The 27,653-nt window shown below is 40.1% G+C and overlaps 1 protein-coding gene and 2 pseudogenes across 4 annotated transcripts; 2 read left to right on the top strand and 1 right to left on the bottom strand.

Annotated features, from left to right (window-relative positions):
- Positions 1–1,220: 1,220 nt before the first annotated feature.
- On the bottom strand, positions 1,221–27,653 carry PTGR1 (prostaglandin reductase 1). Of its 4 annotated transcripts, none has more exons than XM_011383668.2 (10): positions 27,295–27,653; positions 22,397–22,512; positions 21,137–21,182; positions 19,464–19,517; positions 16,479–16,646; positions 12,873–12,990; positions 10,213–10,368; positions 7,849–7,957; positions 4,640–4,758; positions 1,221–1,601 (listed from the first exon to the last, which is right to left on the bottom strand). In XM_011383668.2, the coding sequence occupies exons 2-10, from the start codon at positions 22,500–22,502 to the stop codon at positions 1,491–1,493; spliced, it is 987 nt and encodes a 328-aa protein (XP_011381970.1). In that variant the 5' UTR covers positions 22,503–22,512; positions 27,295–27,653; the 3' UTR covers positions 1,221–1,490. The 4 variants fall into 4 exon arrangements, with proteins under 4 accessions (XP_011381970.1, XP_011381971.1, XP_023380941.1 ...); XM_011383669.2 differs by lacking the exon at positions 27,295–27,653 and adding an exon at positions 23,834–23,900; XM_023525173.1 differs by lacking the exon at positions 27,295–27,653 and adding an exon at positions 23,834–23,900 and having other exon boundaries at positions 4,640–4,729.
- LOC111733182 lies at positions 3,189–3,307 on the top strand (annotated as a pseudogene).
- Positions 15,258–15,376, top strand: LOC111733171 (annotated as a pseudogene).

Below are 27,653 nucleotides of genomic sequence, written 5' to 3'. Positions count from 1 at the left end.
GAGTAGAAGCCCAAGGGCAGAAACCTCTGTGGGAACCAGTACCAGGGTAGGAAAACGGAACCCTTTTTCTGTTTGCCCCAAGAATACTCAGCAGTGGCGCTTGTGGCTGCAGCATTTACCCTGAAATAACTCGCGGATTACAGTCTCAGCCTTACCTACAGTTTGCCACGAAATTTGTCGCTTTTATTATTTTCGTGTTGCTGTAGTGTAGTGATAGTCTTTGGAAACAAATGACATCATTCTGTTTATAGCATTGTTTTTAGTAGTTTGATTGCTGAAAATGACAAGTCCTAGAAAACGCAGCATTCCTATGTTTGATGTTAAATGAACGCCGGCAGTGAGCTGCAATTTTTTCTAAACAGAAAAAGGGTGAAACTGTAATTGATGAATTGCTGGAGATTCAATGTGGACAAGTTTGAGAGTTAAAAATGCCAGTGGTGCCCAGTCCTAGGGGTAACCCCACGTTTTCCTGAGTTTTATCTCACACGTTTTATTACCGACCTATGAGAAGGCGACGCAAAAGGGCAGAGACTATTACTTTTTCAGTTGTATTTGCAATAGTGAATAATTTGTAATATTCAGAATTCAGAAAGTATAAAAGGTTATACAGTGTAAAGTTTTTGTCTTATTCTTTGTCCTTCAGGCACTCCTCAGTTCTCTTGCTTGGAAACAAACGATATTATCACATCTTCGCACAGATTTTACACACACACACACACTTTTTTCTCCCATTTTTTTTCTCTGTATTACAATTTAACCCTTCCCGATTTGGTGGCAGAATTGACATCTGTATGATACTGAATCTTCTTGTCCAAGAGCATGGTATCTTTCCACATATTCAAGTCTTTTGTGTTCCTCAGTAATGTTTTAATCTCACACATTTTGGTAGGCTTATATATAGTCTCGTGTGCTTTTTTCTAACTGTTGTGATTGGTAGATTGCTTCCTTGATCTGTCGTGTTATTAGACTCAGCTGCAGAGGAGGAATAGGGTGGACTGCCCCGAGACCTCTGTATGTTAACAGTGATTATTTCTCTTGTAATCATAAGTAACAGGGGTGGCAATCTTGACCTTAAATTCACCAATTTCTGCAGGGAGGTAGCTAATATATGCCAGGCATCATGCTGGTGTTTTAAATAAATAAATAATGTGTATATGAAGCACGTGTTACTGTCCTTATTTTACAGATGAAAAATCAGAAGTTCAAGGTCCCAGGAGCAGTTAACTTTTGCACTCCAAGGTCATTTTTATTTATTTATTTTTTTATCATAACTCAGAAGGAACTGTAGTAAGGTGACTGGCTATTGTTCACTATGAAATTTTCATTCTCTGTTGCCAATTACATACAATTTAAATGAACTTTATTAGGTAGATCAGACTCATTACAATCACTGATTTTTTAGATAATGAAGGCAGTATGCACCTTTACTAAATGATTAAAAAGAAATTAAGTAATTATTAAAATGATTTCTAGATTCCATGTCACTTTTTTCACACTTTCACGATTGTTTTCCCCACATTATCTCCTTTCAGCATTCCCATAAATGCAGCTGGCATGTTCTCAAATCCTTCAATGACATATTCATGGTACTGGATTTTGCCCTGTATCAAAACAAATATAATAGATTAATATCCTATTCTAAATTTATCAGGTACATCATAGGACACTCGGAACTATAATCGTGGCCTTGTGCTCTGTGAACTAAGTCATTTGGGGGGCATGATCCACATACAGCGTACGTAAAATATTACAAAGTACACAAAAGAATAGGTGTCAGATCACAGTACAACAATAGGGGAAATGTCATAAGGAAGTGAGTAAGCAATTTCTAAGTAAATTATACAAAAAAAGTTTAATGATGTAATCTCAGGAGAGGTGGAAGGAGATGGAGAAAGGCGCACCCTTCAGGGTATTATTTGCTTTCATCCTTCCAATGACATAGCTTCATTGCTTCCCTTTGACCCCTGAGAGGCAGAGCCTGTTCAGGAAATGTAAATACCATGGCACTCTAATAATTCATCTTCCCTTCAGGCCAAGATTCTTGCAATATGTGTTTAATATTCATTTAGGAGTGTTGGGAGGGAATGGTTCATTTAGTGGGGAAGGTTTTTCATTCTCTTTTGCTACAAGGCACAATCTACCAAGTGGAACTAATTCACATTTTCAAGTTTTTTTTTAAGGGGTCTTATGTTGAGACCTGAGTTACTTGATACCATTTTTTCCCCCTAATATATTCCAGTGATGGTTTAACACCCTTTATGGATTTATGGAGGGACCGTTTGCTTGAGGTCACTCAACTAGTTAGTAAGGAAGCTGGGATTTGAACCCTTGACTAGAAAGCCCAAGCTCATTCCTGCTCTTGAAGAGGCAAAGCACCTGGGAGGGGTTGAAAGCTACAATTCAGTTTAAATGTTAAAGTATAGGATGAATATTAATATTAAATGTTAATAATAGGGAGATTAGGGTCTAGGATATGGAACTGTACTATCTGTGATTTTTCTGTAAATCTAAATTCAAATTTTTAAAGTGTATTTAAAAAGAGAGATGAGAAAAAAAAGTAGATGAGAGAGAAATTAGGCCAACTCACTAGCTACTCAAAACAAAATTATAATTAGGTTCCCTTTCTTGGAGGCGTTGGAGACACCAGTACAGTGGTTTCCTTTTGTCAGCTATGATCGTGGAAGTGCTAGCTTCAATTTCACCAATAGGGACAAAGAGGCTACACATCGGGAACTTAAAAATAATTCAGCTCTTCCCATCTCCCTGGAAAGAGCCCAGCCCAGCACTCCAACTGTTAGACTGGGAAAAACGCCAACCTCCAGTGGTGGCCAGAGGAGCAACCTATTTCTTTGAATTGGGGAAATGATCATAAAGCCAGGAATTAGGAAGTATGATACCACTTTTCCCCTCTGAAACTAAAATAATGTACCGTGGCTCTTCAGATTTCTGTTGACTAAAACTGTGGTTTTGGTGGGAGAAATGATCACAGCACAGGACAAAGGGATTGGCTTCTTCCTCTGGATCTAAAGGCACAGCTGTAAGGAGCCTCTAATGTAGGACCTGGAAGAGCCATGGCACAAATATATACTCCTCTAACATTCATTCATTCGACAATATTCATGTAATACCTACACTGGTTCAGGCACTCGTCTAGGTGCTGAGGATACATCAAAAAACAAAATGCATGTGTCTACGGCCATGCCACCTTGAACAAGCCCAATCCCGTCTGATCTCGGAAGCTAAGCAGGGTTGGGCCTGGTTAGTACTTGGATGGGAGACTACCTAGGAAGACCAGGTGCTGTAGGTATAAAAAACAAAAAATTAGGGATTGTAAACTGACAAGGTCCTCGTAATCTGTGAGGTTAACCAAGGGTTGCCTTGCCTGAAAAAAAAAAATGCATGAACCTTGCTGCCCTCATGGAGGTTACATTCTCATGGAAGGGAGACGGGCAATAAATATAATAAAGAAGTAATAAAGAAGTGAATTATAGTATATGTTAAAAGATGATAATTACTATGGATTAAAGATAAGGAGGATTGAGAATGAAAGGGGATTGCAATAGGGTCATTTTAAAAGCTGCCTCATTAAGATAGCTTTTTTTTTTTTTTTTTTTGCAAAGATGTGAAGTTGGTGAGAAAAGCAGTTACAGAGGGGTGGTGAGGTGAGGGGAAGGATTGAGAAGAGTGAGCAAAACACTAAGAAATGAAATTATAGGGGTCATGGGGGCCAGATTGTATATAGCCTTATAGGTTTTATTCTAAGTGAAATGGGGGGTTTCGTAGGGTTTTGAGCATAAGAATAACATGGTTTGATTTATGCTTTAAAAGATCATTCTGGCTGCTGTGTTGAGAATTGTCTGTAAGGGCACAAAGGTGGAAGACCAGTTAGAGGCTACTGCCACATCCAGGCCAGACAAGACGGTGGCTAGACCAGGGCGATGGCCATGGAAGTGGGAGGAGGGGTCAGATTCTCTATGTATTTTGAAAGTTGAGCCCCTAGAATTTCTTGAAAGTTTAGATATGTGCATGAAAAAAAAAAGAGAAAGGAATCAAAGACGAATTTAAGGTTTTTGGATTGAGCAACTAAAAGGGTAGGAGTGCCATAACTGAGTTGGTGAGATCTGTATACGGAGCAGGTTTGGCAGGAAAGATCAAAACATTTAACTTTCTACATGTTCAGTCGAAGATGTGTATCACACATCAAAGTGCAGCTGTCAAGAAGCCTGGAGCTCAGGGGAGAGGTCCAGGTGGGAGACAGACATTAGGAGCTGTCAAGATGTCTCATCCAAGCCACGAGCCTGGATGAGCTAAGGGCTAGACAGAGTGTAGATAGAGAAGAAAAGAAGCCCATGACCAGTGCAAAAGCCCGATATGTGGATTTAAGAAAGAATGGAATGAGAGGAACTGCAGACAGTGACTATGGACAACACTTCCAGGTATTGTTGTAAAACGGGGAGTAGCGAGATACCCCTGTATTGGCAGTGGAAGTGAAGTCTGCAGTGTCAAAAGGAAACGAGATCTAGTGCACACTTGGAGGAAGTGGCTCAAGGAAACAAGATCTAGTGCACACTTGGAGGAAGTGGCTCAAGGAAACGAGATCTAGTGCACACTTGGAGGGAGTGGCTCTAGGGCCCCTTACCTCTGAGACCCATTTCAGCAAGTCGTTCAGAGCCTTCTGGCGGACATCTCCTTGCCAGCGGTAGACGATGAACCCTTCCATGCGGATTTCCTGATAGATAATAACCCTAGGAGATGGGCCTGTGAAGAAGAGGGCACATTTGGGCAACAGGGTACAGGGAGGTAGCCATGGTGCAAATAAGCCGTGCAAGTCACGTGACTGTTCTAAAGCTTTTCCTTCCGTCTCCTCTACTCCTTCTGATCTAAGGGGCTGCTCACAAATCAACATGCACTTTGTGGTCAGCAGAATAATGGCCTCCAAAGATGTCCATATCCTAATTCCCAGAACCTGTGAATATGTTGTTTTACATGGCAAAAGGGACTTTGCCGATAATTAAGTTAAGAACCTTAAGATGGTCCGATTATTGTATTATATAGGTGGGCCCAATATAATTACAATGGTCTTGCAAGAGAAAAAGGGATGCAGAAAAATCAATGTCAGGAAAAAAATATGTGATGAAGGAAGCAGAGTTCAGAGAGAGAAATCTTTCTGTGCTGGCTTTGAAGATGAAAGATGGGACCATGAACCAAGAAATGCAGACAGCCTCTAGAAGCTGGAAAAGGGAAGGAAACGGACTTTCTTCTTGAGTGTTCAGAGGGAGTGTAGCCCTGCAGACTCATTTTAGACTTCTGACCTCCAGAACTATAAGATAATAAATTCGTGTTGGTTTAAGCCACAAAGTTCATGTTGATTTGTTACAGCAGCAGTAGGAAATACATGAGGAATCCTTGCACAGGCCAGGCAGCTAGGCAATATTCACCGCTCATATGCCAGAAACAAGGTCCACCAAAAGCTTCTCAACAGTTCTAGGGAACAGAAAGAGGTCCTGAAGGTAACATATGGAATCATTTCTGCACTGCTCAAGAATGACACACCTGCCCCTGTCCTTGCCATTTCAGGGTACCAAGAGTTAGCCTGAACAGTGGGTCTCGTACTGTCGTGGGTATCAGCATCACATGGAGGGCTTGTAAAAGGACATTGCTGGGCCCCTCCCCCAACTTGATGGTGGCTTTGGAGTAGGTCCCAAGAATTTGAATTTCTAACAAGTCCCCAGGAGATGGAGATGCTGCTGGTCCTGGGCTCACATTTTGAGAACCACTGGCCTAGAAAAAGCACAAGGCTACCCTGCAGCCTGTAAGACAGTACTCTTCTGTGTGAGAGAGAAAAGGCTGTATTCATTGCCTCGTTTATTTTCCCAAGGATCTTTAGTGACCAAAAACTGAGGGAATAACACCTGAAGTTCAAGGAAGTCAGGTCCAGTCAGGGCTGGAAGAGCCAAGGTGAGTGGCAGAATCTATTTTCAACATTTTTGATAACTGGCATCACTCAAGCTGCAAGTTCTCACTCGCTACTTTGAAGAAAGTTACATCAGCAGTCAGAAAAATTGGGCTTTGTCCTGAATTAGGAGAAAGTGATGCAAAATAAATGAGACATGAGGGTGACATAAAAGAGTGATACATCCAAATGATAGACTGATCTTGCAGAAAGAGTGCTTCTTCAGAAGACCCACACGAACCATACTTCTTGTTGGGTTAAAGACTGGAATCTTCATTTACTCATCTTGGAAGAGGACGAAATACTGTTTCTGGGCTTGTCCACCCTGATGGGAATGTGGGTTTCTTTTTGGGAACAAAAAACTAATGTGGCATAAAAGTTGGGTGAAATCATTACTTGCCTCTGAGCTATTCTAATAGTGAAATATGTTAGAATTTCTGGAGATCAGAGGTAGGGCAGAATCCTATCTGATTAAAATGGAATGGGCAAGGCCAGCTGACGTCTTAAAGACCTATCTGAGCAGCTGAACTTTCAAAGATTAACTGCTAAAAAGACTAGATCAAGGTGCTGGATTCAAAACATTTGGCTATACCTAATTGGACTGTGGTCAGGAAAATGCATCTTGGAGCTTTGCTCAACTGGCAGGCAGAAGATTTCCCATGAGTCTAGCTTAGTATCAACTACGAAAATACAGGGAGAAAAAGGTCCCTAAAAATAAGATTGCTGAGTGAACCTGGGGTTTCCCTCTTGGAGAAGGTGATGTCTTTGATTTTTCACAGGCCGAGAGGGAACATACAGGTTGTCCTTCCTCAGTGCCTTCTACTCTCACCCACCTGTCTCAGTGCAGCTGTGTGTTGCTGACTAGCAGGGCTGTGAGGTTTCATTCTCATGAGTCCAGACCATCATAGAATGAAAAATCAATTTATTTATGGTTGCCCCATCCTGATGATAATCTGGAAACTTCCTGTTTGTTCTGTCTCTTTTTTTTTTTGGACTAGTTATATTTGGAATCTCACCCAAAGCGTAGGATTGTTATAGCAGAAAAGAACTCTGTATGAGTTGTTCAGAAGACCTGTCTTTGTTTTGAGTCTGTCACTAATAGCATTTAAAGAGTCGCTGGTCCTCTCCACCACCTATCTCCACATCTGTAAAGCAGGAGGCCTGTACCACATCTGTCAGAGATGGGGAACCAATGAATACAGTTCTCCAGTTGATAATGCTTTTAGACCACTATGAGTATGGACGTGAGAGGGGGTGGTCTGAGCATAAAAGAGTAGAGACGTGGGGGACAGAGGGCATGGCAAGGCACAGAGAAAACAAAACAAGGACAATCAAGGAACAGAGCGAAAATGTATGCTCTTTCTCTTTTAGTGGATTTGTCAGTTCGGTGAGGCCAGGGTGTCCCACCGTACTAGGAAGCACTGTCCACAACTTACTGAAGGAAATGGCAGCCTGTTTTTCCCTTCACCCACCTGAAGTCACCCTCTACCCATCCCCGCACCTCCAGCAATATCCCGAATATCCTGAAGAACCCTAATATTTTACCAATTAGACCAAGGTGTTCTGTTTCTAAATCAAATCATGGCTGCCTTTTTACAACTTTGCAGGAACCAAAAGGCAAAAAACTAAAACTTTTAATAACTGTAAGTGTTTCTTCCACATTTTTAGATCTTGTTATTTCTCTGTAACACAATCTAATATAAGCCGATTTAGCACCAATATATAAAAGTATATATTTTTATTTTAATAAATACTCTTCCATCAAGAATATCAGGAAACCTTTTAAATATTTTGATAGTCATTAAAATATTTATAATATTTTCATGCCATATCTGTGAATCTTCTCCCTGTCTAGTCTCTTCCTGTATCTGTAACCATGTGCATGAGTGAATTACCTGGAGGAAGTGGGCAAGTACTGTTATATGTAGAGATGGCCCCACATATAGCAACTCTTCCGAATTTCTTCATCTGGGAGATGACAACGTTTGAAAATTCTCCACCTACCTAATCAGGACAAAAAAAAAAACCCAAAAAAAAGCCTTTAAATAATCTAAACACTAGAAGATTCCGGGGAATCATTATGTCACAATCTTCGTTTCATATTACTTGTTTTAGCAGCAACAAAACTGACTGAATTAGCACAATAGTGCAGAAAATTGCAATATGAAATAGACATTAGAAAGTGGGCATTACCATTTTACTGTAGGAACATACTTTATATAATTTACAAATTTTACTTCCTTATTTTGTGAGGTTCTCTCATCAGTTCAATAATCTCGTTGCCCTAAAAGTAAGGAAAAGTACTCAAATGGTATATAAAGAACAAAGTTGGAGGACTCACATTTTCCAATTTTGAAACTTACTTCAAAGATATATTAATCAAGACAATGTGAAAATATAGATTGATAGAACTAATTTGAGAGTCCAAAAATAAACCCTTACATTTATAGTCAATTGATTTTGACAAGAGTGCCAAAACAATTCAATAGGGGAATAAAAGAGTCTTTTCAATAAATGGTGTAAAATAACTGAATACCTACATGAAAGAGAATGAAACTGGACTCCTTTGCACTATACATAAAAATTAACTTAAAATGCAACGAGGACCTAAATGTAAGAGCTTTAGCTCTCAGAAGAAAACAAAGGAGTAAATCTTTATGACTTTGGGTAGTCTTAGACATGACACCAAAAGCCCAAGTGACAAAAGAAAAAATAAACTGGACTTCGTCAAAATTGAAAATTTTGTGCTTTAAAAGACACCATCAAAAAAGGGAAAGACAACAACAGAATAGGAGAAAATATTTGCAAACCATACAGAGTCAATCCTCATTATTAGTGGATTTTGTATTTGCGAAGTGGACTACTTGTTAAAATTTATTTATAACCCCCAAATCAACACTCAGAGTTTTCCCTGGTCATTTGCAGACATGTGCACAGCAACGAAAGAGATGCAAGGTTCCTAGCTAAAGTCAAACAGGACCACGGCTCTGCCTTCTTTTCAGCTCTCATAGGATATTACCAGGGGGTGAAGATGGTAGGGGGCAGGGCAGTGAAGTTCAAGAAGCTCTGGCTCTGGGGCCAGTTGGATGGGGCATGACTCCCAACTCTGGGAGGATTAGTTAGTGGGGCAGCCTCAGGCAAGTTACATGATACTTCTCTGAACCTCCTATTCTCTTTTGTAAAATAAAGAAAATGGAAGCGATAGGAAGAGTTATTTTTAGGATTTAAGATTGTAATCTAAGTGAGATATGTGGAGATATGTGCATATATGTACATGCTTTTCCTAGGAGCAATAATGGTTTAGTGTCTGTGGTGACTTTATAGAACATAACTACCAGGAATATACTAAGAACATAACTACCAGGAATATACTAAGAACTGTATCTGATAAGGAACTCCAGAATGTATAAAAGTCTTACAACTCAAGAAATAACCCAACTGAAAAATGGGCAAAGGATTCAAACATACATTTGTCCAAAGAAGATACACAAATGGCCAAAAGGCACATGAAAAGATGCTCAGTATCACTAGTCATTAAGGAAATGCAAATCAAAACTACAATGAAATTATCACTTTAAACCCACTAGGATAGCCATAATCAAATGACAGATCATAAGTGTTGGTGAGGATGTGTGGATATTGGAACTTTCATATGCTGCTGGTAAGAATATAAAATAGTGCAGCCATTTTGCAGAATAGTTTGGCAGTTCCTCAAAATGTTAAACATGGAGTTACCATATGACCCAGCAATTCCATTTGTAGGTAATATACCCAAGAGAAATAAAACACATATCCACACAAAAACTCGTACATGAATGTTCATAGCAGCATTACACAGAATATCCAAAAAGTATAAATAACTCAAATGCACATCAACTGATGAATGCATAAATAAAATGTGATATAGCAATACAATGAAATATTATTCGGCCACAAGAAGAAATGAAGTACTTATGCATGCTTCGACATGGGCGAACCTTGAAAACCTGCTAAATGTAAGAAGCCAGTCATAAAAGACCACTTTTTGGGGGAGGTTGGTAGTGACTGTTAATGAGTATGGCGTTGGTTGTATAATTCAATGAATATACTAAAAACTATTGAATTATTACACTTTAAATTGGTGAATTATATCTCAATAAAGCTCTTTTTTTTAACAGGCATATGTACATTCCCAATATTTTAGATGGAAACTCCAGAAGTGTGTTCCCTTGTATAGTGCTTTGTTAGTACATCAGATATTAAGTCTAATGTGTACTTACATTATCGAAATAACAATCATAACCATCAGGAGAAGCTTTTTTCAAAGTTTCTTCCAGAGACTCTACTGTCTTGTAGTTAAAGGCAACATCATATCCAAGCTTTTTCATGTAAGCAACCTTTTCGTCAGACCCTGCTGCTCCGACCACTTTGCAGCCCTAAATGGGGAGAAAAGTGGAAACGATTTATAAGCCACAAGCATGGACAAAATCTACCCTCCTACTCTGGTATGGCCAAGTTCCCCAAGAACACCCTCCTAGGTGCTGAGCCACATATATGAGGATACCACAATGGACCAAAATGTCCCATAAGTGAAATTAGTCCCTGAACCATTCTACAACCCAACCATAACTTCAGCTTGCTTCTGACGGTCCCACAGTTCCTTTCTATGTTGATTTGGTTTGCAGTTTATCTCGACCCGCTGGCTTGACAACATTCATTTGACTCTTGTTTCCCTATTTTCGGGCTTCTCTTCCCTTGCATTGACTGGCATGCTATCTCTGGTGAGATGGTTCTTTAGACTATTTTTTTGCCTCAGCTCTGGGACTCACATTATAGACAGCCCTCCTGTGACTGCCCCCTTATTTTTTGATTTGGCCCAAAGCACTGGATTAGACGCTGTTTAATCAGAGAGAAACTGGAGAGCATTCTGAAAAGCACTTTCAGGATGAGACAAGAGATTATATTGGTACATACAAAGTAGCTCTTCAGAAAGCTCTCTTGTATTCTGAATGTACTGTGAAGACCAGAATGTGAGCTACTGTGCACTTTCAATTGAGGAAAGAGCTTTGTGTTCACGTATATATCTGTACAAACTATGACTGCCATATACTTTCCTCCATTCCTCATGATTCAAGAAAAGACTATTTTGCAAAAGTTCCGTCCTATGTCCTTTTGCCTTCTAACCTTATGATTTCTCAAAGGATAATCTCATTTACTCTTACGACCTCACTGCCTCCTTCATGCAGATGGTTCCCTCATCTATAAACTCCAGCCCGCGCCTCTCTCCTGAGTGATTTCCAAGTCAGTATTTCCAATAACCTATGAGTCTTCACTTGGATAGCCTGTAGCACCTCATAATCAGTGTGTCTAAAATGGAATGTATTTTTTTCTTGCTTTTACTTGTTCCTCTTCTATGCTCTATTGCAGTGAATTATACCACTCAGTTACCCAAACCTGAGTTATATGGGTCATAGGATAAGCTTTTCTTTCTCTTAACATCCACATCCAATCACCAAATATTTTTTACTAAATATTCTTAAAAGCTGGCTCTGACTTCCAATCTCCACTGTCGGCACGTCACAATTTTCATCTGAATAATATATTGTAATAGCCCCTAACTGGACTTCTTGTCTCTAGTACTCTGTCCCTATGAACTATTCTCCTACTAAGGCCAAAGTGATTTCTCTGAAATTCAGAACTACTTATCTCTTCCTTTAAGGATTAAGCACAAATTTCTTAGCATGACAGTCTCCAGTGGAGTTTCTGAAAGCATAGGTTGAAGGGTAAGTCCTATCAAACTTTTGAAATAAAAATCCCTTAGAGTTTTAATAAAACATTTACATTTTGAATATTGGAAATATTACTAATTCATTTTGTAAGTCTAGTCTAACCCCAAACTAAACACTGATAAGTTCCAAACGAAAAAACTTTAAACCAAATTCATCAATGAATATAGATGCAAAAATTCTATTTATAATGTTATCAAATCAAATCTTAAGGTATCAATTCATAATATACCATAGATAAATAAAGCTTACTCTAGAAATGCTGGAATGGTTCAACGCTGGAAAACCGATGTTATTCATTAACTGCTAAGTTAACCTAATAAATGCTGAAATGTCATTTAATAAAATTCAACATCTATTCCCATTTATTTATTAATATAAATAAATTCTTCCTGCAACCTCTATGGTAGCCTCATCTCTTATTGGTATTCCAAGCTCCCATTAGCACTGGAGACCAGTCCAAATCCTTGGCTATTGCTTGTAGCCCTGTACTCATCTGTATTCTACCTAACTCTTCCCCTGAATCCTGTATCCCAGCTTCTGGCAAAGGACCAGCCAAGCCAGATCACCTTCAAACATTCCCACTATGTGACATATCCAGACCTTGTCTGAGGTGTCTGCTGCCTTGTATTCCCACCATCAGATCAGAGCTCTTGAGCACAGATACCTGCCCAAATCAGAGCCAATGTTTCCATGACCTGGGTACCTCCCAGGAGTTAGTTACCAAGCCATGACCCCGCCACTCTGGGCTGACTTGCCATCGCCTTTGCAGTGGGATCATGTGGGCAGTGACTTTTGGTTGGCTGACGTCAAGTCCCTCCTCTTATTGTTAAGGGCAATCACAAAGAGAGGAGATTAAGTTGTAACAAGAAATGTTCAGTAAAAACTACAATAGTAGTTACTGCTTACAAGCTCACTACTTTAGCCAGAGGCCATTCCTGACTTGATATGTGAAATGCTGTCAAGTGATATTCAGGTCATCTTTGCTACAGGATTCTCCTCATTCCCCCCATTTCTCAATCATTCTCAATCTCCAACTTCTAAACAAGACTAAACACCCTGAGACTAGGGAAGATCTCCTGTGTTCAGTGTTGCATTCTTAGTGTACACTATGGGTTTTGAGTAAATGTTTGCTACTGGAAGAAGACACTTACCTTGAGCTTAGCTAGCTGCCCCACAGTAGAGCCCACTGCTCCTGCTGCTGCATTAACCATCACTGTTTCGCCACCCTTTACACCACAGATGTCGAATAGGCCAAAGTAGGCTGTTAGGCTGAAGAAAGGAAGTTAAGGCTATGTGGATAGATTCATTGCTTTCCCCTATAATTCATTCAGATATACCTCAAAGACATTCTTAGCAGCCCACTGCCATAAGTCTAGGTAAAAGAAGACAATAGGAAATGAATATTACCAGCCACTAATGGTCCACCTCCTTACTTGCCCTAGGAATAAAGATGATGGGAACTAGGGAGGGAATGGAGAATTGGCTGGAAAGGGTCTGCATCCTGTCCATCACCAGGTCAAATCTCAGGAGTGAAAGAAGACGGGTCCCCCTTAAACTATGGGTATCCTAGAATAGAGAGCTTATACCTCATTTCCATGTAAGTCCTAGGGAGATGGCAAGCATCATGGAAAAAGCCTACGTGTCATCATGGTACAGATACTAATGGTATGAGATGTCTAGGCATGAGAGGGTCAGAGAGAACCACCTTGAGTTTTGCATGACACCAAAGAGGTAAGGAAGAACTTCGGAAATTTCCCCATCTCACCCCAAGTGGGATGTTGAAGTTAGCTTGTAGGGAAAGAACTACTAGGCCTGCAAGGAGGCAGCTCAGACAGTGTTGATGGGGATTGGATGAAGAAACCATCACACCTCAGTGGACAGCGTGGGAAGGGATGTGGCTGAGGACACAATGGGAAAAGTTACACTTTGAGCAGGAGACAAGCCGAAGACTAAGAAAGATCAAGATCAAGAAGTTGTTCTCCCACTCTACTGACACTGAACTTATATTAGCCTTTAGAGCTTTGCATCACCCGGAAGGAGAAGATAAAGGAAAATCTGAGTTTGAAACCTCAAGTGATGTGAGAAACCACTGAGTTTAACTGAGGTTTTATTTTACTACACCAGCCAAAATGAGCACTTAAAGTGCAGTAGTAGAAATTTTTTAAGTTATATTTTTGTGCCCCTATGTCTGAGCCAAAGAAATCTATACCCATTATGGTGATTATTAAGACACTTGTAAAATTTCAGGCAAATTCATGTAAAGTTATTTCTAAATAAAACAGAATCTATGTGTTGGCATAACTTAAACTTACTCAGCCTCTGACTATATTTGGGAGTCCATGAGAGTTAAGCATCTAAAGGAAGGCAGTGAAAGGCACAGCCAGCACCTTTTCTAAGGGCCCAAATATCTAATACTCCCTTTACCCAGTGTTTTTCAAAAGATGGATGGAGCATCCCCTGCCTCGGAATCACCTGGAAAGTTTATAAAAAATTTAGGTTCCCAGGTGCTACCCCAGAGTCACTGGTTAAGGAATGCTAGGATGAGGAATCCAAATTTTAAAAAGACTCCAGGTGATTCTTATGAATATTAGCAACTGAGAGCTACTGCCTTAATGAATGCTGATACCAGAGTGTGCTGGGCAAGTTAGCCTAAGCCCAAAAGAGAAGCAGAGGGTACATTTTCTAATTGTGTCATGCCACTCATGACAACCAAAATTCTCCTTCTCCCAACGTACTTTCAATTAGACATATCGACCTAAGATACATAAGGCCTTTCCTACACATCTCTTCTTTTTAAAAATAAGATGAAGATGGAAGCCAACAGTAAAGAAATTTTAGAGGGAAATTAAAGATATACTTTGGACTAAGCAAGACTTAATAGAATGAACAGGCTGGAGAGCAAAACACTTGAATTCTTCTAACTCAGCTGAGAAAAGAGAGGTCCTACTGAAGGAAATAATACTTCAGGGGAATGTTAAATCTGTGAAGCTTGGATAAGTGAAAAACACCCCTAGGTTTCAAAGTTTAACTTCTGGTATAGTCCATATCAGAGTCCCAGCATTCTTGAAGGATCAATCTATCCCACTGATAAGCGGCTCATAATGGCAAGAATTATCAAAGGATGGGTGGTTGTGTCACTAGAGGAAGCTCGAAACCAGTATATCATAACTCCTCAATCATTGAGAACAACTGGTATAAAGCTGATCGTCTTAAGTAAAAGTGCACTTCTTACAGATTCAGAACAGATGAATAAAAAATATGTACAAGGAATAAATTATCCTGTCTTAGAAGTCAGGATCTCCTAATATTTTGCAATTACTTTCTCTCCAACTAAGTCATGGGAGACTTGCTCTGAGGTTTCCTCACATCCACCTTCATCCCTCCCCTCCGGACACCTGGCTCAATTTAGAAAGAAGGATAGCATAACAAGGTGTGCGGCATAACAAGGTGAGAGGAAGAGCTCCCACTGGTAGAGGGTGCAGGGCAGGCAGGAAAGACGGGTGCTGAAATTCTGTTCAGTGCCCACTAATTTAATTGTCTACAGCCATGCCACCGTGAATAAGCCCGATCCTGTCTGATCTCGGAAGCTAAGCAGGGTCAGGCCTGGTTAGTACTTGGATGGGAGACCACCTAGGAAGACCAGGTGCCGTAGGTGTTAAAAAAAAAAAAGGGATTGTAAACTGACAAGTTCCTTGCAACCTTGCAATCTGTGAGGTCAATCAAGAGTTGCCTCCCCTAAAAAAATAAAAAAAATAAAAAATTTAATGTAACAAGGTATTAAGCATCCTTTAATTTCACAATGATGTCTCTTGGCTGTGGCAATTCCAAGGAGTTCAAATTCTGAATGGAATATGAACTTGGTGTGTATGGGACTGGTTAGAGGCTGATTGTTTGAGGTATATATTTCTATTTCATTCTTTAGAAATCCTTCAAAGTGTGAAAAAGAAAGAGGGAGAATGAAAGGAAGGAAGAAAAAGGAAGGAAGAGAAGAAGGAAGAAAGAAAAAGATTACACGACTTAATGAAAGAACAGAAATAAATGAATTCCAGGCTCGGAAAGTTCTGGAGACTCCAAAAGGAATTCAATCGACCTTGCTTCTCTAAGGCACAGAAGAAAACTCGAGGTCCAAAGTGCAGCTGGGACCTGGAGAGTAGACACAGGATGAAGTGACCAGGAGTCTTCCTGAAGGATATGAAGAACTTCCTGAACCGAGGGACACTTGAATATTTTAAATCTGTGCCAAGCTGAGTGACTGTACAACCATACTTGTGATTCATCTTAGTTATTTAAAATTTAGGTCCCCCTACTCCTCAGGAAACTCAGACGTGTATAAGGAAAAGTGAGGAACGATACAGATACAGAAAAGCCAAGGTAGGTTAAAAATCTCTTTCCCTTTTTAAATTCTGAAATGGAGGCAGAGATGAGTGATGAGTGAAGCTAAGACCCTCCCAGGGACAGAAGGAAGTGGTGTCTTTGTGCTAACATTTGCCAGCTACTGGAGAGGGATCATGCCCCAAGGTGCTTCTCACTGCCCCTTCCTCTTTGTACCTGAGGGTCTCTGACCTGATTTTCCCACTCTTTCTTTCAGTCCCAAGGTTAACTCTAGCTCATTTTTCTTCCCTTTAGTCTCCTCATCTTCTCTAATCAGCCCTGAGCCTATAATATTTTGTCTCTTCATACTGACCAAGTTCTGAACAAATTTTGGAAATCCAGTGTGTCAGGCATTCAAACAAATGAAATATATCCACAGAACTCACCCTGGCATGCCAATGGTTCCCAGTGCCAGAGAGAGTGGTAATGTGTCTGGCCACTCTTCAGGCAGCCTTTCCAGTTTTTTTCCATCAGAAATAGAGTGTGTTGTCCAGCCTGAAAAGGCCAGTACAATAGTTCCTGTTGGGAAAGCCGAGTTTTTACTTTCCACCACTCTGAAAGATAAGACATGAAGACGTGTGAAACCTTTTCCCCTTCAAGGGAGTGGGGATGCTCTGTGGTTAGTGTACACAAAAGAGCACTGAGGTTGATATTCTATGATTGAATACCCTGCCCATATAACTCTATTGTAATTCTTAGCCACTGGTTTCTCCTTCTTCTTTAGAAAAAAATGAGCCATCAAAGAGGAAACTCAACTAGTCCAGCATCTGTCCCTGTCCTAACCCACTTTTCTAAGCAAGAGTTGTCCATCTTCTGTCTCAAGGTGCCCTGAACACCAGCCTCTTCTGTTCTTCAAGAGTCATCCTCCATCCCTTAGCCCTTCCTCTCTCCTGAATCTTTAACATCTTCCTCTCTACTGTCCCTTCCTCTCAACCAATAAGTGTGCTTAACTCAGCCATTTTATAATTCCATCTTCTCTCTATGTCCTCCATCCTCTCTTTCCTTTTACACTCACTTGATAAGCCAATGAAACCTGCCTTCCACCCCTACTCCTCCACTAAGGTCGCAATACCCTTGATTGCAAAATCCAGTGGACACTCTTCATTCGTTACCTGATTTTACCTTTCTAATGATTTCAACACCTGGGGTCATCCAAAACTCTTCCTTACTGGTGTCCAGGATACTAATTTCTCCATGCTTTTTACCTCTCCCTCGAAGCTGCTTCTTTTCTGTCTTATTTGCTGATTCTCTTTCTCCCATCTTTTCTCATTCTTACCATTCTTTACTGTCTTCCTCCCAGATCATATAGTTGTATAACATACATTTATTTTAGAAAACTTGAAACATATATCAGTTCCAATCCCATAATATAAAGATAACTGATAATATTTTGATGCATTTTATGGCAGTCTTAATGACAATTTTTAAATATATATATATATTGTATATAGTTACATAATTGTTTTATAACGTAATTTTTTCTCTCAACATTATCAGTCTATATAATTTTTCTCACATTAGTAAGAATCCTTCAAAACTGTAATTAATTTAATTATTTCCCCATTATTAAACATTTAGACTATCTCCAGTATTTTTCCTAATGTTAATTATACTTCAATTAATATTTACAAAAATTTATCATTTCCTGTGGCAATATTTCTATAAATGGAATAACTAGGTCAAAGAGTATTAAAACATTTGTAACTGTTGCTGTATACTGCCAAATTCCTTTCTGGAAGGTTATGTCAACTTTGCTTCCACCCTCAATGTATGAGAATATCATAACAACATTTTCATCACTGGGTATTATCTAAAAAAAAGAAAAAAATTACCGATTAAGTAATAACAAATACATGTTCGCTTCTTTGATTATTAGCGAGAAATGTGTAAGACCTATGTGAAGAAAACTGTTAACAGGCCATAAGACAAAAATAGATAAATCTAAAGGAATATACCTTGTGCTTGAAGAGAAATATTGTGATGACATTGGTTTTCTCTAAATGAATCTATAAAATCGTTGAAATCCCAGTAAAAATCAAAATAAGATTTAAATAAACAGTATAACTTGCTAGTCATTTGGACATAAAGTTAACACTTCACTCTTTATTCCAAAACAGAAATGAAATGACTCAAAGTTTTAAATGTGAAAAATTAGAGTATACAGTACTAGAAGAAAACATGAATAAATATTTTAGCCATTTTGGAGAGGAGAATGTCTTTCTCATCATTCAACAAAACCAAGAAGCCATCATTACAAATATCAATAATATTATCACATAAAATTTTTAAACTACGATTGGACATAGGAGAAAGATAAATGAAGACCCAAATATCTGCAAAAGTAAGATTCCTAACATATGAGAAGCTTTTACAAATCAATATGAAAGACAAAAAGACCTAAAGGAAAAGGGCAAAGGATATAAACCGATAATTCATAGAAGAAATTGATCATTCTTTTAAAAAAAGAATGTCAACATCACTAATAATGAAAGAAATGCAAATTAAACTAAGCATGAAGTATCAACATAGTCATCTCAGATTGCCAAGACTGATGGTAAGCAATGGGCATACAGGTATGTGGGACAGTTTCTTTAATATGCTAGTGGTGGGCATGGATACTCATCAATCATTTTGAAGAGGAATTTACCATCATCCTTTCAAATTAAAGATGTACACCTCCTTTGACCTAGAATTTATACTTTTGGAAATTTAATGTTCAGCAATATTCGTCCAAGTGGGCCAAGGACACACAGACACATATAAATGCATACATGTTCTTTGCAGAACAATTTGTAAAAGAATTGGAAACAGTTATCAGTAGATTAGTTAAATGGCAGATAACAATGGAATAATGTGCAGTCATTAAACGATAGGTAGTATACTGAAATACTATCAGCAAAGATATCCATAACATATCAAGTGAGAAAAAGCAATTTTTGACAGGCATTTAATCCCATTTTTTTAAAGTATAAATATTAGTATGTGTACTGAACAATTTTTGAAACAATAATACATTAAAAACATTTATCTCTAAGGTTCAGATGATGAAGGAACTTTCCGTTCCAAGATAGATACAAATTTTTGTCAAATTTTTGTTTTATTTGAATTTTTATGATAATCACAAACTGGATGAATACAATTTTTTTAGTAATTAAATGGAAGGATAGTAAAGTGAAGTTGAAATGATTTCAATTTCACAGCCTTCCCTTTCTCTCAACTAGATGAGAAAAGGGCAGATTTTCCAAGTTGCTTCCAAGGTCAGTGAGTGAACACAGGCTGAAGAAATTGTAGGTGCAACGGAGAGAGAGGGCCCAACAAAAGGTAAAGGGGAGACATATTTTCCAAACTCTGGGACAAAAGGAAGTAACTACCTGGCCACTTGCTGCCCCAAAAGTGTATCACCCTCCTTCATCGTTTGGCTTATTCTGAAAAAAAGAAAAAATTCCATGCTTAATACATTAGAGCATCTGGGAAAAACTCTTGAGTTTCAAGCCAAATGGAAAACCACTAGAGAAGTGTGTGAAGAAATGAAACTTGGATACGTGAGAGCAGTACAATCAACCGGGTGTAATGAATGCAGGAGGAACACTGTTAGACGTAGTTCTGCTCTGTGACCCCAAAGAAAAATTCTGATAATATTTTTTAATGAAATGAACATAAGGAACTTACTACAGTGCTCAGCTGTGGATGATTTTCTACCAATGATGTTCAAATCATAACCAGGTACCACTGGGTACTTGTTACCCACAACACTAGCTGTGATACTGTGATTTATAAGAAGAAATGTATATTTGGTCTATATCCTTGTCCTCATTTCTGGCACAGAGCTCCTAAAACTTTTGGAAATTCCTAGGTGGTGGGAACATTAAATGAGTCTTTTGTTACATTAATGAGAAGACTTTAGGGAAGAATGTCCACCTAAGGATCAGGGGTGGTTGCCAGGAGAAACAGCCACATGACTAGAGGGTTGGAACTTTCAGTCCTATCCATACCCTTGGCCTCCTGGAAAGGGAGGGGAGCTGGAGGTTAAATCAATAACCAATGGCCAGTGTTTTAATTATGCCTTCATAAAAATCCAAAAGGACAGTGTTCAGAGAGGTTCTGCGTTAGTGAACACATGGAGATTTTGGGAGAATGGCACCCTTGGAGAGGGCGTAGAAGCTCTGAGCCCTTTCCCTATATCTTGCCTTACGCATCTCTTCTGTCTGTCCCTGAGTTATGTCCTTTTATAACAAACCAGTAACTTAGCGAGTAAACTGGTTTACCGAGTTCCTGAGCAGCTCTAACCAATTAATCAATCCCAAAGGGGTGGAGGGTTTAGAACGTCTACTCTATAGCCAGTTGGTTAGGAACACAGGTAACAACCTAGTCTTGCAAACTGGCATCTGAAGCGGGGTGGGCAGTTTTAACTTTAATCTGTGTAACCTCTATGTAGATAGTGTCAGAACTGAGTTGAATTGTAGGACACTCAGCTGATGTCTTAGCTTTGAATCTCTATTAATCAGCTATGAAGAAAATTATTTAAAGGAATGATGATGATATTATTTACCTAGGCAAAAAATTACTGAGGAGTTAGGGGCCCATGAAAGTTTTTATTCTGTCCCCTCCCAGAGTTGTTTATTGAGTACACATGTTTGAGTCAGCTGCAGATTACCTAAATTAAGAGTGTACAGGTAAATGGAAGGCAAGAAAATCTAATTTTAGTCTTAGCATCTTCCTCTACTTAAATTCTTTGCCAGTAGTGAAATGGACAAATTGGAATTTGGTTTCTTTTTCCTTTTAATTTTTCTGGAAGCAATTCTGTTGAGAGACGAGAGGCAAATTGTGGACATTAAGATAGATGACTGTGAAATAAAAGGGCCAGGGTAATCCCAAACCAAGCTTCTCAGGCCTTTGCCTGAAAAAAATGAGCACCCGCAAATCCCTTCACCGATACTTGTACTGGGTGAATTAGGGGGAAATGACTGTTTTGAATCAGTTGGGTATTTTAAAAGACGAACTAACTTCACAATATAGTCTAACACACAATATAAGAAAATAATACCTCATGTAAGGATCCACAGTGAGGAACAAAGCTTCCAGCAGAACCTCTACAGAAGAAAACATTACATAGGTAATTAGAGACTAGAAGGGCTCTCACATTTGGTCCAGCACAGTTGTTGTCCTTGTCTTTTTACCATCACCATCATCACCATCACCATCACCATCACCACCACCACCACCACCATCATCATGTTATTTACTCAGCACTCCATGCTTTTCATGGAATATTTCACATGATATTCTCAACAATTATTGTTTCCATTTTATTTAGCTTAGGTTAAGTAGCTGGCCTAGGGCTACATCTGTAACCACTACATTACAGTGCCCACATAGGGTTTCATTACCAGCCCCAGTTAGTATTAAAGAATATGCATGCTGCTAGAGTGACCCGTATGCACATATTCTCTAGAATTTTGAAGCTGAGCCCTGGCTATCGCAATTTAGATGGGACTGATAACCTGGCCATGCTACTTGACTGCACACCCTTTTCACAAAGCTTACCTACCTGTAACATTCCTTGTAGCCTGCTCTACAAAGCTAATTTCCAAACATGGTAAGAAGTGTGTTGCCATTTCTCTCCCTTAGATTTCTTTAGGTTTGCCTTATCCCTCCAGTTTCTCCAAGTGGATGGGAGGCTCCTCAGTGAAGGATGGTTTTCCCCATCTTGTCTGTGCACAGGGACAGTTTGAGCTCTGCAAAGGCAGTGCCAGCCCACTGTCATCACTGAGATCACCAGGACAAAGAGGAAATCCTGCCCATAGTCTGGTCAAAGTCATGAAGAATAATGCACTCAAGCATGAGTTTCCATTACCAGGAAAGAAGAGGGATCCTCCAATGTGACATCAAGGCTTCACGCAGAGAACCTTGAAAAAGTCTCTGTGGCAGATTACACAATGGCCACAAATACCTCCTATCTCTGCCTATGGGTCTCTTTGTCACTCTTCCCATCAAGAAGTGTATTTCCCTCTCCTTAATCTGGGCTTGGCTCTGTGACTTGCTTTGACAAGTGAATTAGCAAACATGATACAAGTAGAGGTTTGAAAAGTGCACCTCGGCAGAAAGTGCACCAGACATGGCCGTGAGGCCCAGATGAAATCTACAGAAGAACCACCAATTTAACCCAGCCCAACTGCCAACCCACAGAATTGTGTTCTAATAAATGACTGTCGTTTGAAGTCATTAAATTTGGGGGTAGTTTTTTATGCAGCAAAGGCTAACTGATATAGTCTCTTCCAACTCAAATCTCATGAGTATGACTTACCTCCAGTTTTTAAGGGTGGGAGTTCAGCTGTCTTCAGCTCAAAGTTACTATCTTTAGGGTTGCCTTCGAATTGCTTCTTCAGGGTCCATCTCTTAGCCTGAACCATCCTGAAGCTCCTAGAACATGGTAAATATGTAGTCAACCGCGGTGAAGTGACCAGCTTTCTAGCCATTGCACTGAGGCCAGACAGAAGGATTAGCCATCATCTACTTCTCATCATTATCATTCAACATCAATCACATTTAATATTCGTTATGTTTTTGTTGCTATGCTAAGCACTTCATATGCATCATCTAATTTTATCCTCATAACTTCCCTATAAGATCGGCATTATTATTATTGCCAGTGGACAGAAGGGAAAACTGAGGCTTAGTCAAGAAATCTTCAAGGCCAGGAAAAATGTAAACCAACACAGAAATTCTTCCCAGCCACTGTAAGGATTTCTCTAGGGCACTGAAGAGCTCGACGTGCAAATATTCCGTTTCTCACCGCACATGAAGCGCATCCTAGTAAATAGGGTCAAATACAAAGAACTGGTCAGAAGTCCACACCCATCTTTCAGATGGATAGAGCAACCCGTTCTCAAGACAAAGTCTCAGGAACACCTGAACACCACCGGGTGGCGCTGCTGATCTGCCCAAATTTCAGGCAGTTTTCTTTGGCACCAGAGGAAAAATCAAGGATTTGTATAGCTGAAAACTTGCTTCCACACAAAACCGAGAAGTGCTTCCCACTGCTTTGAATTGCCTTGCATCACGTGAGATCTGTACCTCCTCCAGCCGCTGGCGATTTCGCTCTGTTCCCGTCCAGTGCTCGGGAGAGAGGACACTTGTGGCCCAGAGGTCCGGGCAGTCCGATACGCAGCACTGATGGTCCTTCTTTCCCCCAAAAGGTAGCCGCCGCGCATTCTGAACTCTCTGTAAGCCCAGAAGCCCCTGGAAAGGGCCTGGCCGCAGAGGCGGGCACGGTTCAGGGAGACTCCCACCAACCGGAGGAAGGGACCAGGTGCAGTGCCCAGTCCCACCAACCGGAGGAAGGGACCAGGTGCAGTGCCCAAGCTCCCACCTCCTCGCCCCGCACCCACGCTCCCCGGGCCCATTAACGAAATTCCGATCCCTTTTTTTCCTTCCACACTTGTCCCAGTTTTGCAGTCCCCCAAGTTCCTTGGTCAACCACTTCCCCGGAGAAGGCAGCTCTGGGGGGGCTGTCGAAATGCACGCAGGCCACGCCCTTCCCTCCAGCACCCGTCTCGGATCCCTCCAAAAATCTGCAGGGACCGGAGGCCTCGGGATATCTACTTCCAGTTTCCTTGGAGCGCAAGACCCAGAAGTTATTCAGCCTAAGGAGAGGGAGAGCAACGCGCAAACCTTGGCAAAGGGGTGTCCAGAAACTCAGCAGGGGAAGAAAAATGGAGTCGGAGTGGCGATGTTTACTTACGACAGTTCGGAGGGTCCAACTAACGAGAGGATGCTGCTGGGAACTACGCCGCGAAGCCTGAATTTATGTATGGTCCCGGAGGCGGCGGATTTATGTATGGTCCCAGAGGGGGCGGGGCTTCCTCCAGGGCGAAGCCGCTGCCGCCTGCCAGCGAACCCAGAAGGGTAATGCAGGGCGGGTGCGGGGCGGGGGGGGGGGGGGGGGGGGGGGGGGGGGGGGAGAGAGAGAGAGAGAGAGAGAGAGAGAGAGCGCCAGAGAGAGAGCCGGCTCTGGTGCCCTGGCTAATAAGAAAAGCGCTTTGTGAGAATTAAATGTCTTTTTAATGGATAAAATGAAGTGCTAAGACTAGTACACGCGGGTGGTAAGCTCAATTAACGCCAGCTTCCAGTAACACTCTTAACACTCTTTTGACCTCCCCACTGGCCTTAAATCAGTCTCGGACACACCACAGTGTCTTGTTCAAGTACAAACAACCCAATCTTTGTCAATCATGTCATGTAAATAGTGAAACAACGCAAAGATGTTTAAAGAACTTAAAAACGTCCCCTTGATTTCCTCCATTTGAGATTGTAAAAGTGGAAATTCTCCAGTTTCAGGGAAGAGGTATCTCCAGGCGCCATCCCCTAGGGAGAGCAGTAACTCAGTTACAGGGAGGTGATATACCCCGGAGCCAGCCCCAGGGAGAAGCGCAACATTCCAAGGAAAAGATGATAAAACTGTCTATTAGGCCCTGTTTGCTGGGAGTTCCCCTGTTAAGGGTGGAAAATTTTCAAGTGAGCAAACTAGCTAAGTCAGCTACAGGGAAGAAATATCTTTAGATATCAGAAGTTGTCCTACTTGCTTGTGTGTGGTTTAGGAAGTGTATTGTATAAAATATGTAGATGGCCAATGTCTGCTTCTGTAATCCATTTACTTGTTAATTAAGGGTGTTGTTCCGGGCAAAGATATGCTAAAAGCCAACTTCCACTTCTGTAATCTGCTGGCTTGTTCAGGAGACCACCAGGATATGGTCTTGAGCTTTATCAGCTGCCTGCTCTGAAAGCTCGGGGCTGATCTCCTCTAGCCCTGCGTGGTAGAGAGTCAGTCGCTGGCTGGCTAATAAAGGCTCATAATTAATCTCGATTGGCTCCGTGGGTCTCAGAATTGTTCGCGCCAGAACAACCCTGAATACATTTATCTGTGTACAAAGAGTTAACGACTAACTTCTGCTTCTTGTAATCTGTTCATTCAAAGATGTAGTAAAAAAACCTTATAAGCAGCCTGCTGGGGAAGCTGGGGGCTGATCTCCTCTAACCCTGCGTGGTAGAGAGTCAGTCCCACGCCGGCTAATAAAGGCTCGTAATTAATCTCAGTTGGCTCCGTGGGTCTCAGAAGCATTCGTGCCACAAGATAACTGAAGTTAACATACAGAAGGTTGTTTCCTTCTGTTTTTAAATAAATTGGATCATTCTAAAGATGGTACTCTGAACCATTTTTCTGATTTAACATCATGACATCTCTCTAAGTAAACAGATAGAGATATAGCTTGTTACTTATGTAGTTCATGGGTAATATTCCATAATTTGGTGTATGACAATTTATTCTCCTAATGTTGAAGTTGTTTCTAGTCTTGTTTTGCCCTGTCATTATCAATGAGACTGTGATAATTATCCCTGTATGAAGAGCTTTACATTCTAATGCTTTTATTCCTAAAAACTGGAGTAAGATTGTTAGGTCAAAGAACATGTATTTTTAATCTATGAGGTTGAATCATATGAAATTGTTGCTATTCAACCACTTTGACCTAAAGAAATAGCAATTTCATAAGGTTGAACCTAATACATTGCCAGGTTGCTTTCCAAAAAAACTATAGCAATGATATTCCTACCATCAATGAGAGTTTCTGTTACCTAAAGCCAATATCGGGTCTGATGTTATTGTTGAATTCACTTTTTGCCAATCTGTTGAGTGCAAATGAACTTACACCCTCCATCCCTGTCTAAGAGCTGAGATCTGACTTTTGCACACTTGTACCCTGTACCTACCTGTATCATTTAGGATATTTTTTTTCTTGCAAGTTATATAACACTCAAAGTAGGTTAGATAATAAGATAGATTTATTGGCTCATATGACTAGGTTTTTTTTTTTTTAATTGCACATAAATTAATGAGAGAGGGAAAGAGAGAAAGAGAGAGAGAATTTGATAGACCAGTGGTGATAATATACCATAAACTGATGAATATGAAGAACTCCATCCTTTGGCCCTGAGGTCCAAAATCAGATATTAACAGTGAAGAAACCATGACCTCTCCCCATTTTCTTAAGCAGGTTAAACATTTTGCCAAAGTCTAGCTGTATGGATGGATACGAGACATTAGACTTTCCTCTTTTTTATCTGAGATATTTGGCCCAAGCGATTACATCCAACTGTAACATGTCCTTTGTCATTTGGGGTCACAGAGTTTATGATTTCCTCTATTCTCTAGTGGAAATATTGCAAAGTAACCAAAGTAACAAGCATATACAATTAATGCCAGAGAACAAGATATAGAGATTTTGAAAAACATTTCATGCTCAATATCTCTAGTTGCCTATCCAATATGCAATCTCTCCTTCATTTTTCCTATGTACACACCCCAATTTTGTTCAGGGTAGCAGCATGCTCAGTTAAAGAACTCTGCTTTCCAGGCTTCTTTGTAGCTGGGGCATTGACCTAGTTATAGTCAAAAAGACATAACCAGAAATCTGTTGAGTAGAGCTTTTATGGAAGTTATTGTTCTCCTGATTAAAATGAAAAGTAACAAACTCAACAGACATGCATCTCTTGTTCTTTGTCCTTCTTCATGCCTGCAAGTTGGAGGCACTGCCTGGTGGTGCAACATTTTGTGACTACTGCCATCTGTAGAGAGTGGAGAAGAAAGCCACTCTCTACAGATGGCAGTAGACGAAGATAAAAGAAATCTGGTTTCTTGAGTAGTTGCCTGTGCCCAAGACTTTCTACTTTGGAGTATTTTTTACATGAGAGGAAAAAAGTGTTTTTTAAGCCATTGTGGTTTTCATTTCTGAAATCACTGAAAACAGCTCTGACCGCCTAGGAATGGAATAGATTAAACCTGTGCAAATGTGTTCTGGTGAGAATTTATCAAGTCCAGTTGATAAATTCTTTTAGTTGTAGGGAGGACTATCATGGCAATTGGTCAAGGTGCCACACCCCCAGTCCCCAGCCTGTGGGGTGAGAATTTCCAAAGCTCACCTGGCACATGTGGACTGGATTTTAGGGAAACATCTACAATTAATTACAACAATCCAGAGAAGCACATATTATTGTTATCTTCCTCAGAACCTCAGGAAACTGAAGTTCTAAGAGGTAAAAAATAAAACTTTGACAAGATGATATATCTAGTCAGTCAGTAGCAGGGTTGAGATTTGAATCCAAGTTAACATGCTCCATAGCCCTATACTTTTCAGTGTTCCATTTTACCTTCCAATACAGGTGAGATGGATTCCTCTTGCTGAGTTTTAAGTGTTCTTTGTATATTTTGATAATAGTCCTTTATCGGATGTATCTTTTGCATATATTTTCTTCCAGCTTTTGGCTTGTCTTTTCATTCTCTTGACATTGTCTTTTTGCAGAGCACAAGTCTTTTAATTTTAGTGAAGTATAGCTTATCAGTTATTTCTTTCATGGATCAAGGCTTTGGTGTTGTATCTTTAAAGTCACTGTCATACTCAAGTTGAGTTAGCTTTTTAAACTGTAATTTTATATTTTGCTTTTGAGCCACGCTTCTCTTACTCAGGCCTGCTTCCATGTACTTTCCCTTCTAATAAAGCTTTTCTTTT

This window comes from Pteropus vampyrus, unplaced genomic scaffold (genome assembly GCF_000151845.1).
Source record: "Pteropus vampyrus isolate Shadow unplaced genomic scaffold, Pvam_2.0 Scaffold535, whole genome shotgun sequence".
NCBI lineage: Eukaryota > Metazoa > Chordata > Mammalia > Chiroptera > Pteropodidae > Pteropus > Pteropus vampyrus.
This window is presented reverse-complemented; position numbering and strand designations above follow the sequence as displayed.